At 42.5% G+C, this 18,053-nt stretch overlaps 1 protein-coding gene across 1 annotated transcript in view; it reads right to left on the bottom strand.

Annotated features, from left to right (window-relative positions):
• The window catches only part of crb2a (crumbs cell polarity complex component 2a), a 130,633-nt gene that overhangs the window by 90,996 nt on the left and 21,584 nt on the right, over positions 1 to 18,053 (bottom strand). The window contains exon 2 of the mRNA XM_049603990.1: positions 433 to 1,125. Coding sequence (XP_049459947.1) covers positions 433 to 1,125 — 693 coding nt within the window. The remainder of the gene's footprint in view (positions 1 to 432; positions 1,126 to 18,053) is intronic.

Here is an 18,053-nt window from a genome sequence, read left to right as displayed (position 1 = left end):
AATAATAGGAGTGACAGAAATTCATATCAAATAAAATGAAGGGAACTGAAGCACCTGTATTTAGACTTGGGCACTAATTCAAAAAGGTAACAGTTGGCTGATAATATTGTATGTTTGTAATTTGAGCAGTTGTACAGTATATCTCTGTGTGTGTACTTGTGCATGCTACATAGTGAGGACACATGTTTTTTAGCAACAGGGTTAGGACATTTTTGCTGATCCTCATTTCTTCAGAGGCCTGTTTGAGGGTTAAGACTTAGTTGTAGGGTTCAGGTTACAATTAGGTTTAGATTAGGTTTAGGGTCAGGGTTGGGGTTAGGCATTTAGTTGTGACGGTTAAGGTTAGAGTAAGGGTCTAGGGAATGCATCCTGTAAATAAGGGTCCTCACAAAGATAGAAGTATGTGTGTGTGTGTGTGTCTTTTGGATGTACCTGCAAAGCCCACCAGGCACTCACACTCATAGTGGTCCTTCTCATTGATGCAAGTGGCGTTGTTCTCACAGGGTCGTGAAGCACACTCATTAATGTCGATTTCACAGTTATAACCCTGAAAACCAGGCACACAGAAGCAGTGGAACTCTGCAACTCCATCTATACAGATAGCCCCATTCTGACAGGGTTTCGATAAGCACTCATTCACGTCTTCCTCACAGGTCTTCCCCTCGAACCCTGGTGCACAGCTGCATTCAAAACCCTCTGGTCGCAAAACACAAGTCCCATTGTTCCTGCAGGGTTCATCAATGCAGTCAGTCACATGTGTCCTGCAGTCCCAACCTCCATACCCAGCAGGACATCTGCAGAAATATCCATTTTGCTGGTCAACACACAAAGAGCGAGGTTCGGAGCATGGATTGCTCAGACACTCGTCTACCTCCTCTGTGCAGTTATCACCTGTTAGTCCATCTGGGCAGATGCAGTGGTACTCTGTGCTGCCAGGGGTGCTGGTGCAGTCATCACATGGAGCAAAGGAGCAGGCATCATAGAGTTTGTCACAGTTTTTTCCCATGTATCGAATCCCCTCCCTGGCACAGATACATGCATAATCATCCATAGTGTCCACACAGGTAGCTTCATTCTGGCAGGGTGCAGACAAACATTTGTCTGAAGTGGCTGTGCAGAGAATTCCTGAAAAACAAAGGAAACATTATGCTGAAGATTATTTAATGCAGGCCTATCTACCACAGACCAGTGTTTCACAGCTGTAAATGTGCACGGTCAAAGTCAAGTGTGTTGTTGTTGGTTTTTTTTAAATAAACTTCATGGAGATGTTAGTTAATAGCAGATTTGACATGAGACATAACATGAACATGAAATAAGATAATGCCAGGGGATCACAGAATGTAGATAAAAATGATACATTAGCTGCCTTGGAGAAATGTGGAGAAAGGTAACTCAGTGGTTTTGATGGCTTTTCTGTTTTTAGAATGTTGGATTGTTATAATGTATTGTTTGAACTCCTTTTCAAAAATTAAAAATTTGGATTTATGAATATGGTATTTTGCAAGTAACAAAATTAAATTGATGATGTAATATTGATCTGTTTTGTTAGGAGTATAAGAGGAGAAACCTTCCACAAATCTTCTAGTTGTAGAACCAGAAGGACTGAACAACTACTGCCCACTGACCCCATATATGGTGCATGGAAAACTCCTGGTCTCACCCAAGGCATTTTCACTTCACTGAGGTAAGCCTACTATTTTTTTTTTTAAAGTTAAGTATATTAATCATTTTTCCTCCTTAACAATTCTGCCAGAAATGGGGTGAATTTGGTTTGAATTCAATCACTCTGATTATACATACAGGGTTCCCACATGATATATCTCCTGGAAAAGTTATGAAATAATAAAAATTGAGAGAATGTTTTGAATATACACTGTTTTTGACTGCTTCTCTTCTCATCTTCTCTTCCTCTCCTACCCTCATCTCCTTCTCTTCTCTTCCTCTCCTCATCCACAGACATCTGTACTGACCAGAAGTGGGGAGGCAGTAATATGCCAAACGTGGAAGTGACTGAAAGTGATTGTACAAGTAGCCTATTTACACAGTTGTTGATGTGCAACTGTTAAATACTTTTAAAAACAAAGAAACGGTGCGACTGTTAAGCTTTTATTTTATTACATTTATATATATTCTTATCTATAGTTTTAATATAAAACTTTTATATTTTGTGTTGCAATTGTATAAGTACTTCTGTTAAGCGCCTTAAGCACCTTTGGCTGGCATTTTTCATGTTCACTGTTCTATGCCTGAACTTGAGATTGAAAAGATGGTAAAAATAAATATTTTTTTAAAAAAGTAATTTGTTTTCCACTCAGTCATTTTAGAAAATAAGTGATTTAGTTGACTTGACATATAATGCTATTGAAAGTATTGATCAAACTTAAGATTGTTAATGAGGTCAACTTTTACAGAAAAAGTTACCTTGCTGCCTTGAAATTTTATATTGATTCAACTAAGGGGCTAAGTTGGAATAACTTATATTTCCTTGTTTCTGAAACAAATGTAGAAATGCATGTTTGTTGGTTAGACTTGTAATGTCACCTCAACTAGGCAATAAGTTCATACAACTTAAATTTCCTTGTTAGCAATACTAAAAACGTTATTGACTAAACTTAAAATATCAAGTTGATCAAACTGTTTGTCACTTTCAGAATAGTCACTTTAACTTAATATTGTAAGTAATAGGAACTTGCTTGGAAGTGTAAAGAACTAGGTATCTTTAGCTCACTTAATTCAAGATTTTAAGGCAGCAAGGTAACTTGTGTTTTTTTTTGTTGAGCCAACAAATTGATTTTTACAGTGTGGGAGGATGGTGGGCAGGGCCTGCTTATTAATTATTTTTTAATTACAATATGTGTTTCCTTTAGCAGCAACACATAAGTAGATGACCTGAAATGACTAAGTGTAACTAAAGTAGGTCAGCTGTTACACTTATTCATTCTGACATTCCCTTTAATCTGCTCTCACTTCATTTGTAGAAGAGTCCTGGCACTGATGTTTAGATGCAGAAGGGTTAAGTCCTTACATATGCTCTATAGCTAAACTATCGAACATATGTCTCAGTGTCTTCTTTGTTTTAAGTATAAATCTTTTGACTTTTCAAAGCAGTTGTTAACGATTGCAAAAAACCCTCTGAACTAAAAAACTGCAACAGCTACTCTTTGCTGTTTGATTAGGATGTATATGCTGATACTGAAAATATATTCAAACATAGAAAGAGTCATTGGAGCTTTCAGATCTTCAGGAGTGGTGAGGACCAACGATGTTGTATAGGTCAGGAGTGGTGAGGACCAATGATGTTCTATAGGTCAGGAGTGTTGAGAACCAATGAATGTATGCAGGTCGGGAATGGTGAGGACCAACGATGTTAGAGCTGAGGAGCAGTGATGTTGGCTGGATGCTGGCAGGTGGAAGAGCACTGTTGATGGCTGGGAGCTGGCAGGTGGAGGAGCAGTGATGTTGGCTTGGTGCTGGAAGGTGGAGGAACACTGTTGTACGCTTGGTTCTGGTAGGTGGGAGAACAGCGTTGTTGGCTGGGTGCTGGTAGGTGGAAGAACAGTGATGTTGGCTGGGTGGTGGATGCTGGCTGGGTGCTGGCAGGTGGAGGAAAAGTGAGGTTATTTTGGTAATGGTAGGTGGAGAAGTGACTGGGTGCTGGAGTACTTGTGGGAGCAATGGTTAGTCCAAATGTCTCCGTTGCAACAACCAGTGGGGTTGGTAGAACTTTTGGAACTGTGTGGGGGTTTCTAGATGTTGACGCTTGGCTACTGTTGTTCCTTTCTACCTTTTTGGATTGGCTCTTGCTTCCAAGATGGCCATCTTGTAGATCCTGCTAGGATCTACATGCATCATCGTGCAGGAGATTCACTTGTTCACAGTGGCAGTATTGCACCAGAACCAAGAGTGCGGTTTCTTGATAATGAACAGAGACAATTTGTTTTTTTCTGTCATTTTGTTTTGTTTTTTTTTTTGCCTCAATTCTCAACCGTAGCCGTATGAATCTTTTAATGATTTTTTCTTTTACTCCACAGCATGATGGAAGCCTGCTGGAGAACGCCTGAGCTTCTTTCTCCAAGACACCCACTGCGTCTGGGAGCTCCATGAAGAAGGAACCGGTCCTGGTCCTAAACAGTTCTTCGATTTTGTGGATGAAATCATAGGCCTCTTGGGAGGGACGACAAAGAGCACCTGCCTTAAACTCTTTAAGGTCCACCAGGACTGTCATCATTGTGCTCTGTTGCAATTTTGCATTTTTCACGGATGCTGGCAAACTTGATGACTTTGTGGATGATGTAGCCTGCATTATGGAAGAGAATGCATTTCTCCGTTTTTGTGAGGTCAGGTGCTGTTCTGTACACTGCCATCAGCTGTTCCACCCTGGCTGACGGAGTGACATTTTGCCCCACTGTGTCCAGGAAGTCTGCCAAAAAGGTACTTTCATCTTCCTGGTAGCTCCCTGACCTGATGGTTGTGAGGAACTGCCCCACATCATGCAGTGCATGATGGAATTCCACTGGAGTTGGGACAGGACTTTGAGATCTCACACAGCTGTTTTCAAGGCAGTCTTGTGTGAACGTAGATGTCAACACAAACCTTTTCACCAAATGCGGGACATCAGGCATGAAATGGAGCTGCATGTCTGGTGTTGCTAGATGTGGCACTGATGTTGTCTTGTGGTTCACACCAAAGGATTTCCACATGGCCCGGTTAGGGCTACCCATGTCAGTGGTGACATTAAACACATGTAGCCCAATGGATGCCGCCCTCTTTATAATTTCTGTAATTATTGGCCTGTACTCTGCTCCATCTGTCGAATCGCCACTGGAATGATATGCCACTACGTGCTTCCACCTTGTTGTGTTTCCTTCCTGAAAATCAAAGACCTCTGTTAACACACCAGGCTCAAATTTAACACACTGCATCCTTCTTTGCAGGGTTCTTATTCCTGGTAGGGGGAATCTGCAATTCCTGCAAGGTTTTGTAACATGTTGGACCAGCAGCAAAGCAGATTTTTAAGGCCTTTTTAATGGTCTCATTGCTCAATTTCATCCCTTTTGTGGTTACTTTTCCTAATGCCTTCATTTTGTCTTTTGAAAAAGTTATTATTATTATTATTATTATTATTATTGTTATTATTTTTGTTGTCCCTAATTTCCATTGCCATCTTGAGAGCTGCATTTTCCTTCCTTAATTTTTGTGCCCTCTTAATCAGTGCTGCCGTTGCTTTTTTGGTGATGTTTTCTTGTTTCTTTAATTTTTTCCAATGGGTCCAACTGACTGGCTGCTGGCTTACTGGTAAGCTGACATGTTGCTGGCTCACTGATAAGCTGACTGGTTACTGGCTCATTGGTATGCTGACTGGTTGTTGGCTCACTGGGTAGTGTCAGCTCTCCCTCTCTCTCCTCACTAGCCACATCCTCTCTCAAAATCTACTGGAAATGCTGTAGTATGCATGCCAGGCCAATGGGTGGCAGTGTAAATTTGCAAAGCAACACCACGGCATGACGGCATGACCCCATACGCCTGCGCTGAAGCGCCTTCCTCTACAACGTGGTGATTACAAACCAAAATAAAGAAGACACAATGGCGAAAGCATGCACAGATAACTTTGTCTGGATGGACGACGAGGTGGAGTTGCTACAGTAACAGATTTACACTTCACTTCAAATCAACAGGGTGAGCAGCACAAACAGAACTCGGCATTGTTGTTGTGACGGTTGGCATTCCTAGTGACTGGAACCGTAAGGCGCATGTGCGAAAAGTCTCCGTTTTCAGAGGAACTGCATATTGCAAGTTTACATGACAACAGAGACACTGCCATTTCCAAAAAGTTGCACTCTGGAATCTGTTTTCGAATAGTTGCCTTTTCAGGCACCCAAAACGCAACTGTTGTGTAAACGATTGGCCAAAACACAACTAAAGTTTACTGTTTTCAGTTGAAATCATTGTGGTATAAACGGGGCCTCAGTGATTAGGACTACAGATGCAGCACCCCAGCGCTCTCATCCTGATCAGCGTGGATCTTCAATCATGTCTCTCTGTCTCCTGTCCTGACCAACTTCACACAATATGTGGACTGTGCAACAAGAGGGAATAAAATCCTGGATCTTCTGTATGCCAACGTGAGGAAAAGATATAATTCTTCTTCTCTTCCTCCACTTGCAGACTCAGACCACAACCTAATACTCCTTGACACCACCTACAGGCCGATGGTGGAACAGCAGGCGGCTAGCACAAGAACTGTAAAGGTCTGTTCTGATGACATAGAGGAGGCACTACAGGAGTGTTTCTGTGTCACAGACTGGGGACTTTTTATGGAAGACTCTGGCGATTACATGGAGGGTCTCTCTCATTGCATAACAGACTACATAAAATTCTGTGAGGACAACACTGTCCCAACAAAGAGATTTGCTGCTTTTCAAACAACAAGCCATGGATCAATAAAGACATTAAAGGCTTTTTGTCAAAAGAGCATGAGGAACTCAAGGCTGTTCGGAAGGAGCTGAAGAGGAGACTGAGGGAGGCCAAAAACAGCTATAAGGAGAAGATTGAGGCCATGATGGGACAGAATAATACAGAGAGGTGTTGAATGAGATGAAGAAGATGACTGTGGTAAAGCCACACCTGGAGTCAAAGGTGACCCAGAATTTCCTACAGAACTAAACTTATTTTTCAATAGAATTTGAGACAACAAACCCCCTTGTGAGCTCTGTCTGTGGATCTGAGTCCCCACCCACCATCACTGTATCCATTCACAGCTCTGCTGTAGACTCTGCTCCCCCCTAGCAGCGACCTGTCTCCCTCCTCCTCCCCTCTGCTCATCGGCAGCTTCAGCTGACAGCCCCCCCTCACCCCACAGGCCCCCCTTACTCCACTGGATTTTGGATTACCTCACGGGCCGGCCACAGTACGTCAGGGTGGATGGCTGCATATCTGAGGTGGTGTCAAGTAACACCAGGCTGCCCCAAGGAACTGTTCTGGCACCATTCTTCTTCACCCTCTACACCTTCCGACTTCTGGTTCAATTCTGGTTTCTGCCACCTCCAAAAGTTTTCCGACGACTCTTCTATAGTTGGATGCATCAGCAGTGATGACGAGGAGGAGTACAGAGGACTGATTGAGAGCTTTGTCGCGTGGAGCAACCGAAACCACCTTCAACTCAACATCAGCAAGACAAAGGAGGTGGTGGTGGACTACCGGAGGAACTGGAGGCAACCTGCCCCAGTCACCATCCAGGGCGAGGAGGTGGAGATGGTGAACTCATACAAATACCTTGGGGTCCACATCAACAATAAACTGGACTGGACTCGTGTAGTGTAATGAGGTTCATTTTTTGTACTCAAAATAGATTAAGTGTAGAAAGTTTCTTTTTACCAGACAATGAGTTTTTAAGGAGATGTAGTTTACCTTGACATGTTTCGACTGTCACTTCAGTCTTCTTCAGAAGCATCATCTGACGTGTGTCATGACGTGTCTATATCAGCTGGTAGTAGATAGTAGTAGTAGATCTGATATGGCTGTTTTTAGTTTTTTTTTAGGAACCTAAAATCAGCCATATCAGATCACTGCAAAAGAAATAATCATGTCATGGACTGGGACAACGCAAAAGTCATCGGATCGGAAAGCAACAAGGTCAAACGTTGGATCAGGGAGGCCATAGAGATCAGGAGGCGGGCCAGGGACACCATCAACCGGGATGAGGGGGCTTTCATGCTGTCACACAACTGGGACTCTCTCCTCCAAAGAACGCCGGGTGGCGGGGGGCGTGACCAGCCTGGCAATCCGATTTGTGAGGCTGGTCACGCCTCAGGGATACTACCAGCTGATAAAGACATGTCATGACGCACGTCAGATGACGCTTCTTAAGAAGACTGAAGTGACAGTCGAAACACGTCAAGGTAAACTACATCTCCTTAAAAACTCATTGTCTGGTAAAAAGAAACTTTCTACACTTAATTGGACTGGACTCATAACACAGATGCTCTTTAAAGGAAAGGACAGAGATCATTTGGCGTCTATAGTGGGTTCCTCAAGACCTTCTACCAGTCTATGGTTGCCAGTGCACTCTTCTTTGCTGTAGTGTGCTGGTGGGGTGGAGTTAACACTGGTGAGGTCAACAGGCACAACAAGCTTGTGAGGAAAGCCCACTCTGTGGTGGGACTGGACCTGGACAGTCTAGAGACAGTGGCTGAGAGCAGGGTGAAGGACAAAATCTATGCAGTGCTGGACAGTCCTTCTCACCCCCTGCACAATGAGCTGTGGCTGATGGGCAGCTCATTCAGCCAGCAGATCATCCCACCCAGGTGCAGGACTGAATGATTCAGATGCTCCTTTGTGGCCACCGCCATCAGACTCAGAAACAACAGTTTGACTTAAGCTATATCCAGCTCTGAACTGACTTATTTTGCATCTGATCAACATGACACTTGACACTCTATCTACCAACTGACACTTTATTTTATTTAATACTTTGTCTGCCATTTTTAGTCACTTTATTCATCTTGATGCATCAATTTTATTTTCATTTGATCTTTTATCGATCATTATTTTTAATTTTTAATTTTTCTCTTATCTTATTCTATTTAATGTCTTTTTGTTTTGTGCTGCTGTGATACTTAAATTTCCCTTCTGGGGATCAATAAAGTAAGATAAGAGATAAGATACACCTTTATTGATCCCAAAACTGAGAAATAATGAGCAGTGGATAAAAAGTGAGCAATGGATTAAAGTGAATATATTTAGTGCAAAGTGAATATTGTATGTGCAAATAAACAACAACATGGGGGACAGCAATGCTTATAGTGGTGTTTATAAGTGTCCATATTGTCCATAAAGTGTTCATGGTGCAGTTTACTGTGAGCAGTGCTGGTTATGTAGTCTGACAGCAGCAGGCAGGAAGGGCCTGCGATAGCGTTCCTTCACACACTTTGGGTGAATCAGTCTGTCGCTGAAGGAGCTCTCCAGAGCTTTTATCTCCTCCTGCAGGGGATGGGAGTCATTAGTCCTCAGAGATGACAGCTTGGCTGTCATCCTCCTGTCTCCCACCACCTGCACAGAGTCCAGAGAGCAACCCAGGACAGAGCTGGCCTTCTTGATCAGCTTGTCCAGCCTCTTCCTATCTGCAGTTGAGACGCTGCTCCACCCTGCCCCAGCAGACCACTCCATAAAAGATGGCTGATGCCAGGGGAGGGGCAGACTGATCAAATCTATTGAGGAACAGATTCAGATCATTTACCCACTTCTGGTCACCTCTGGCTTGGGAGTCCGGTTGTTTGTGTCCTGAGATGGTTTTCAGACCTCTCCAGACTCCGCTGACGTCGTTCTGCTGCAGCTGTTCCTCCATCTTCTTTTTATATTCTTCCTTTCCCCGCCTGATGTTTCTCCGTAGCTCCCTCTGCATGGCCTTCAGCTCCTCCTTGGTTCCAGAGTTAAAAACTCTCCAGGAGAGCTTTTATATCTGGAGTAATCCAGGGTTTGGTGTTGGAGAAGCAGCGTACAGTCCTGGTGGGTACGGTGCTTTCCACACAGAAGTTTATGCAGTCCGTAATGCATGATGTCAGTCTGTCATTGTCCTCCCCATGGGAATCACTGAGTACCTCCCACACAGTGGTCTCGATGCAGTCCTTCAGGGCCTCCTCGGCCTCATCAGACCACCTCTTCACAGTGCAGGTGGTTGCTGGTTCCCTCTGCACCAGAGGTTTGTAGACAGGCAGAAGATCAACCAGGTTGTGATAAGCTTTTCCCAGGGGGGGGGCAGGGGGGATGAGTGGTATGCCTCCTTGGTGTTGGCATAAAATAAATCCAGTGTTTTATTGTCTCTGGTGTGGCAGGAAACATGCTGGGTGAATGTCCCCGAACATGATCATATCCATAGAAAAAAGGGAGAAAGACCGCTATGAAGAGAGCAGTCTTCGTCTCCATACCAAAGCAAAACATAAGTGCTAGCTAGCTAAACTGAAAAAAGTCAAAGTAAGAAAGTTTAAAAGAAAAAAAATAGAGAAAACCTTGGCGGTGAGCAGGAGCTGCTGTAACAGGTGTCCGCACTGGGCACCATCTTGCCATAAAAATAATAAGTATAAAGTATATCTTATAAGGGAACAGTTAAATCTTAATGGACAAATATACACTCTCAATATATGAAAAAGATAACCAAGACCATGAGACAACTTTTTACAAATTCATCACTTCAGTAACTGATACCAGTCGTCAAATTTTGTTAAACATGTACAACTAATGAACTTCCATACCTTAAGCTGGGGAACAAAGATCACACCACATATCTCAAGGAAATTTCCCATTCAAGCCTATAAAGGTATGTCTAACCCTTTCTCCTTTGTCTTTTCCCCCCTCTCTTTCAATGCAAGAACAGAGGATTAAGGAGAGCCTGGAGTCTCCCTGCAATGACACAGCACCCTCATCCTGAGTCTCAGCTCCCTGAGTTTTGCAAGCCTTTCCCTCCTCCCTGTTTTTAATATATCAGTCTAAGTTTCCCAGTGATATGGTCTTTGTTTGTGGAAAAAGTGTAAATACAGGTGTTTTGAATATCATTACCTTACATATTTTGTTGTTGTTGTAATTTTTAGTTACCAACCATTTTTTTTCTCCTCTCTGTGTCAGTGGGGAAACCATAAATGTGTATGCCTCTCTCTAAGCGACTGGAGCATCCCCACACAGCACAGTAAACCATGGTGGCGACTATATGAGAGGACAATATGAAAGAAAGGGCACAAACAAACTGCTTTATATGCTATTCATGTTTCTGAGTGTATAAAAGGTTTATTTAATGAATTCATGGCCATAAATAATGCACAGTAAAAAGACAATCGTCACATATATATGTTTATTTGTATAAGCTACTGCTGCTGGTATTCCATTGACCCATAGCGGACAGTCATTGATAGTCACCTCTTGGTCATCTTCTGTCCTATCTAAAAGTCATAAAGATTACAGTAGTCATTGAATAATTCCAATTATTACATAATCAATAATATAGGAATGTGATTGCAGTTGGCTACCATACAAGACTAAGGACATCATTTTTTAAAGATCATTCAAAGCAATAAATAACAGCAACACACTCTTTAACCAAGGTAACGTTAGCCTAAAATATGTCACATAACTAGCTGTTAACACTAAACCTTAAATACTGGCGAAATTTACTTTTTAAAAGACATAATGATGTAAGTACACATGTTGTACTACATAAATATTGTGAATCAATGCATTTAATGACCAATAATTACCAAAAAATCATAGTTTTGTCTCTCTGACTAGGGTATTTAAATTGCCCGCCAATTGACTTCCGGAAACTATCTGAAGTCTGCATGAGTCTCGTGACGCACAAGCATTTTGGATTTCCGTTGTCATGACTCTGTTACATTCTACGGCACTGACATCAACGCCTAGGGTTGTGGTCCGCGATGTCACAGAAGGCTATCTGTAACAATCTCACCCAAAGCACACCCTCAACCAACCTTACTAGCCAGTGTCAGCTCCCCTTTTCCTCTCTAGACGTCAAGTTAATTCGCAGTTATACCATGCAATGCACCCATAAAATAATAATAATGTAATAAAAAATGAAAATAATAAAAAAAACTGCCTTAAAATAAAAATTTTCTTCTCTACCCACAACTACCTATTGGGAACCAGCTTTCCATTAATCTAGCCACTAGATTAGGCAGTTGCGAACCCCTACATACATTATCATGTTAACCAACACTTGCAAAATGTTTCTGCTCTTACGACAAACGCTCACCACTGACTTCCGACCTTCTTAGCCCTGCATCCATTCTCTTCAGGCTACTCATCCCCCTAGTCATCCCCTCTGTAGCATTCATGGTCCATGCTGCTGAATTTGCCCCAATGCATCTATGACACTCCACTTCTTCCCAGTTTTTCTAACGCGACTTCATATTTTCTACTCTCTTGTTCTCACTCCCGAGAAGTAATTCAACACAGCCTCCGTGGCTAGTCACTTCATGCAGCGCTCCGAATTCGCCCCAGTACACCTATGACCCTGCTCTTGTCCCAGTTTTTCTAACCCAACTTCATACATCCGACCCTCTCTCTCATTCTCACTCCAGAGAAGTAAATCAATGCAGCCTCAACTGCTGGTCACTCATTGCTGCACTCCAAATTCGCCCCAGTACACCCATGAACCTCCACTTTGTTCCACTTTTTTCTAATGCAACCTCATACCTCTGACCCTCTCGTTCTCACTCACCAGAAATAAATCAACACAGCTTCCGCCGCTGGTCACTTCCTGCAGTGCTCCAAATCCGCCTCAACACATCTATGACCCCCCACTTCATCCCAGTTTTTCTAATGCAACTTCATACTTCTGACTCTCTCTCGTTCTCACTCCCAAGAAGTAAATCAATGCAGCCGCTGGTAACTTCCTGCAGTGCTCTGAATCCAATCCAATGCATCCACGAGCCTCCATTTTGTTCCAGTTTTCTAACGCAACCTTATACTTCTGACTCGCCCTCGTTCTCACTCCCGAGAAGTAAATCAACGCAGCCTCTGTGGCTGGTCACTTCCTGCAGAGCTCCGAATCCACTCCAATGCATCTTCAACCCTCCACTTCGTCCCACTTTTTCTAATGTAACTTCATACTTCTGACTCTCTCTCGTTCTCACTTCTGAGAAATAAATCACAGCCTCCACCTCTGGTCACCACATTCGCTCCCACGTTTGCAACAGTCGTAACCATTTCATCCGCCCAGACCCTCATATATTCATCCCAGACAAGCATTAATGGATAACCTCCTGCCCCACATTCATCCCCTGCTCTCATTCATTTATCATTCCTCAACATTTCATATTTCCCAGTCTTATTAAAGCTTTACAAATCGTTTGGCCATGGTACAGTCCTTGCTAGTAAACCAGTTTACTAGTTGGCTTAAGTCTGGGAGCAGGACCAGGCCTACTTATACCTCGTTGTTCCTCCCTACACAATTTTGCTTCGGTTTTCTTTATCGTAATCAAAATTTTCATTGCTTTTTAACGTAAAAATCGTTAACCAGTTTGTATTTAAGTAGGCCCTTGTTTCTGTTTTCTTGACCCACCTTCACTTTAGCTCTGACTCATCCTTTCCTCAAGTCCCCTCACTCCCTCAGCATTGTCTTCATTCCACTCCACTCGACCCCATCTCAATCCAAGCATCCCTGCCTACCAAGAAAATCCGCCAAATTCTGTCAAGCATTTCCATATCAGGTATGAGTGATTCATGCTGTCCCCAAATATGATAATATAATTGCCCAGCAGTCCAATTCCATGTTTTCGGCGTAGTTAGTGTTAACTCTTCATACTTACCCAAAGAACCAGACTGAGGTCAAGCATGCACAGATCTGGGCCCGGGTCCCTGACACGAAAGCCCCCTCTGTCTTTTCAAATTTCCTTCCGGCCCAACTTCTTCACCACTAGGACTCCTTAACTACTTCATCTCTATCATCACTTAAGCTTGACTAACCATGCAAAACGGACCTAGAACTGTAGCACCAGTCCCAAAATTCTCCTGGAACGGCATCCCCTTTCGTGATGATCATGCTAAACCAGGAGTCATCCAACCGTACACAAACTCAGCCCACCCCATCCCTTCATCCACAACCCGTGAAACATACCCAGTCTGTATAGCAGCCATCTTTTGGGGGGCACAATCATCTTCACTGAACAACATGCTATCCATGCAGACACTCACCCTGGCCTCAGGCCTGCACCAATTCATCAATCCCCATATCCTCAATTGCCAACTCTCGCTTTCCCGTTATTAATTCTAGAAATTCCGACAATTGGACTGTTTTACTTTGGTTGTCTTTTCGCACAGAGCCACTTTAACCGTTTATAGGCAGAAAATTCTTGACCACAATAAAATTTCAGTGCGCCATCTTCTTTAGTAAACATCACACATAGGCACTATGATCCAAATAACATCCGAAACTCCCATGCGCTCTTGAAGCTCTCTTGGGGGCTCTATCTGAAGCCGAGCTCACGAAGAGACAACTCCCCCACTCAGTCTCAATCCTGGGATCCCTCCTGTGTTCCTGCCTTCGACCCAACACATCCATCATCATGCTTGTCTGCTATCCAGAAACCCAGCCTTCATCCCTCAACCCTCAGTCTTCTATCCCTTCATCCCTCAACCCTCATCCATTCATTCCTTGCTCTTCATCCCTTGATCCTCACCATGTCATCCCTAACCTTTCATCCATCTGGCCCTTGACCCTCATCCCCTCATCCCTACATTCCTCAACCCTTCATCCCTCATCCATATGACTCACGACCCTCATCCCTTCATCACTCCACCCTCATCCTTTCATTCTCTAATTCCTCCATCCTCATCTCTTCACGCTTTCCTCCGAACCCATAATCCATCATACCCAATAAACTATTCTAAATCTTTATCTTATTGGTGTGGTCTTTGTTAGTGAAATTACAGTAATACACCTGTTCAATAAGCAAACATGTAAACATGTTGAAAGCAATTTTTCAATCTGCTCAGTGTGTAGTCTGTCATTTATCGCTGCTAACCTGCTAACCTCATGTTGTATAAAAGCAGGGCGCACTAGCTTGGCCAATAGTGAATTGTAACAAACAAGCTAAAACAACAACTGTTTGTGTCTAACCGTTTAGCTTAGTTTGACACTTCTCTTAAAATAGGGCAAATTCTTTTAAACTGAGCTGCTGGCTGAGACAAACAGCCCCTCCTCCCTCTAACAGCAGGCAGTGAGCCACATTGACATCAGAGGACAGAGGACAAGGACAGGAGGAATAACTGATACTGGCTGATGAAAACTAAAGTTCACTCAGTGTTGTGATGTCAGGAATATTATTTATATAGTAACAACTTTTGTTAACATCAAATTATTAAATTTTTTAAAATTCTAATCCTGCTCTGAATTTATTCCTTTTTAAATTGATATATTCTCTAAAAAATCATTATTTGATGATGAAAAAGAACTGATAAGAGTATCATTAAGAGTAGTAGTAATGATAATATCTTAACGATAGCCATTACTACTTCTAATGTGTGATTTTATAACAGGCATTACAGCTCAGTTTCAATCAACATAAATACTATAATATACATTTTCATTTAATATGTAGAACATGTAAAGAACGCCAGCAACTTTAAGAGAAGTGGTTTAATTAATCCCCTGAAGGGGGGCAGTGTGGCTCACTATACATTATCCCTTACATATATGTTTGTCTGTTAATGGTGATGTTGCAACTCCTGGCCACATTGCTGTGACATTTGCTTTGGATTTTCATGATCCTCCTAGTTAGGTCAAAGATCAATAGGCCTGACATTTCCTCTGCAGCCATCATCAGGCCACACAAGACACACTGGACAAATATATTTAGCACATTTTTTTTCTGCCAGCTCTGTGCAAGACTATGGCTTATTATTCTATCAATAAAATCCATTCAATTAAATTTGTCAATAATTTGACAAAGAAACAAATTAATACGTATTTTTTCTTTGCAATTTGATAATTTACCTATTTGTGTAGTTATTTTATTAGTATAATGAGGACCAGTCTTCTTGGAGAACAGTATCAAAGCATCAAGTAAATTCAGACATGTCTGTCTGACAGTTGAGTAGCTGTACTTTAGGAAAATATAATCACATTGATAACATTTCAGTTGTGCTGAGTAGAGTATCAGTGTGGATCTGCTGTGGCAGGAAGTTGTGGAGTGCAGTTGGGTGGCGTAAACAAATGTTCTGGTGCTGTTTTTAACGAACAGGAGAACTTTAGTGAAGCAAAAATACTGTGTAAAAAGTTGCAAAAGACCTGCAGGGGGATGCTGGTAGGTAGGATTTGAGAGCCTTTTACCTGTCTGTGCCCAGGGGCCCATTGCCTAATGTTCTGTCCATGGCCTTAAGTGGGGTCTTGAGTGTTGTTTCACAAAGATGCATGCAGGCACAAGTTTCACTGCCCAATAGACTGTTTCGTTTGTCAGCTATAATTGTGTTTCTTGTCTCAGTTACCTTGTAGCCAGTGCAAATAATGACTGTACTGTGCACTAGCCTATGAATAACCACTCTCTGAGCCTGTGGGGCTGCTCTGTATGTCATTTCACAAAGTGTGTGTACAAAGTGTGTGTGTGTGTGTGTGTGTGTGTGTGTGTGTGTGTGGTAGTCTTGTGAGGAGTAACAATACATATGCTGTCTTTCCTCACCAGCCAATGCCATAAGCTCTCTGGGGAATCTGTCCACATGCCCTATCCAAAATACCCCAGTTCACTACTCTCAGCTTCTCAGCCCCTGAAACACTTTGATCAGTGTCCTGCTTCCAAATTCTCACTGAAGAAGAAGATATTAAGAGTGAAGGGAGTTATGGAGGGGGGGTGGGGGCAGACACAGAGAGAATAATTAAAGAGATAAACTAGTGGTGAGAGAGCCAGTTATTATTTGCTGCAAAGCGTGGTCATCATTGCACTTTTTGAGAGAACAAGAGATGGATACATTCAGGCTGCCTGGGCCCTTAAAGGACATTCCGCCCTTTTGAATTATTTTATTGGTATTCAATTTAACATTCGTTTAATGTGTGTTTTGTTTATTATGTAGGCCTAGTGGTTGATTATAGTTCTTTGAATTTTTGTTTGTTTGTTTTACTTAGTTTCTTGTTTGTCCACACCTGTATAGCACTTTGGCATGTTTTAACTCTTGTTTGTTTTTGTCTCTGGTCAGGTGCTGTGGGTCGCGGTGGCAGTTCAGTTCCTGGTGGTTTCTGTCACGATTTTCTTTGTCTGTATGTGTGTGATTGCAGTGTCACGGGTGTTTAATTTAGGACCCTCCTTGGTTTGCCCCTGCCACCTGGTAAGCCCCTGCCCTGTCCTCATACCCCTTCCCTGCCTGGTGCTATTTTTAACTGATAATAAGGGTGTGTGTGACATTTGCTTGTCTTCTTTTTGATAATTTAATTGTTGTTAAATAAAGTGTCCTTCTTTCTAAATTGAAAACAACCTCATGCCCCGTGGTATTTTCTTTTGGAACCTGTTTGACCTTAAAATTTTATCTTGGAATTTCTTGGGTGAAATTCCCCCAAGTGGCGTTGTCACAACCTCTTGTAGATTGTTCCCTTTGCTCCTCTCGCTCGCCACACTGTGTTGCTCATTCCATTCTAATGATACTATAAAACTAGATACAATTCAACACTGCCTTATGACATGGTCACACCAGCAAATTTTTGATCAAAATCAATTCATTTCAAAGGAATCGTCACAATCAGATGGCAAATTACCCAAACCACTTGTTTAACCCCTTTCTGAATTTTGAAAATGACACGTTTTTGAACGTGACACCTCACAGACAGCCTGTCACTCAAGTGGCTCCACCCTTAAATATACATAACTTTGAGCCTTAATAAAATAAATAATCCATTCCCTGCACAGTTGTCATGAATGTTGCTGTCAAGACCAAGACATTTTTTTTTGTACCAGGCTGAAAAAATGTTTATTTCTGCTGTTAAGTTAGACATTTTAACATGGGGGTCTACGGGGACAGACTGGCTGTTGGAGCCAGCCCCAAGTGGCCATTAGAGGAACTGCAGCTTTTGGTACTTCTGTTGGCTTAATTTTCTAGCCCCAAAGGTTGTTGCTTTGTCTCCACTCCACTCCTAGTCTACATCCTACCTTTTCTCCCCCTCTTTTAACCAAGCAGGTTTGATGGCCTCCCTGACCTCCAGAGCCTTTCCATGTTGTAATCCCTTTGGCCTCTTCAGGCCAATCCCCTTGCTCCTCTAATCCCTGGGTGGCAGGATACCTGCACAGATTACATCTTCAGCCTCTAGCCTGTGTCCAATCTCTGACACCAGATTCTCTCTCACGTACTCTTCCTCTTCTGTCACTTTGACTCACCAGTGTCTCACACTCAAACCCTCATGAAACAATTGAAAGGATTCCCAGGATGTGCTAACAATGGAATAACACTAACATTTCAGTTATAAACAATTTATTCCGCTCACATGATTTCATTTTTTTCACAAAGTAATTTATAGATAAATCTGTTACGCCTTTGTCACACACTGGCCAATAAAAGGTTATTAAACA

This window comes from Epinephelus fuscoguttatus, linkage group LG18, assembly GCF_011397635.1.
Source record: "Epinephelus fuscoguttatus linkage group LG18, E.fuscoguttatus.final_Chr_v1".
Lineage (NCBI taxonomy): Eukaryota > Metazoa > Chordata > Actinopteri > Perciformes > Serranidae > Epinephelus > Epinephelus fuscoguttatus.
Note: the sequence above shows the minus strand (reverse complement) of the source record. Positions and strands in the feature narration are given on the sequence as shown.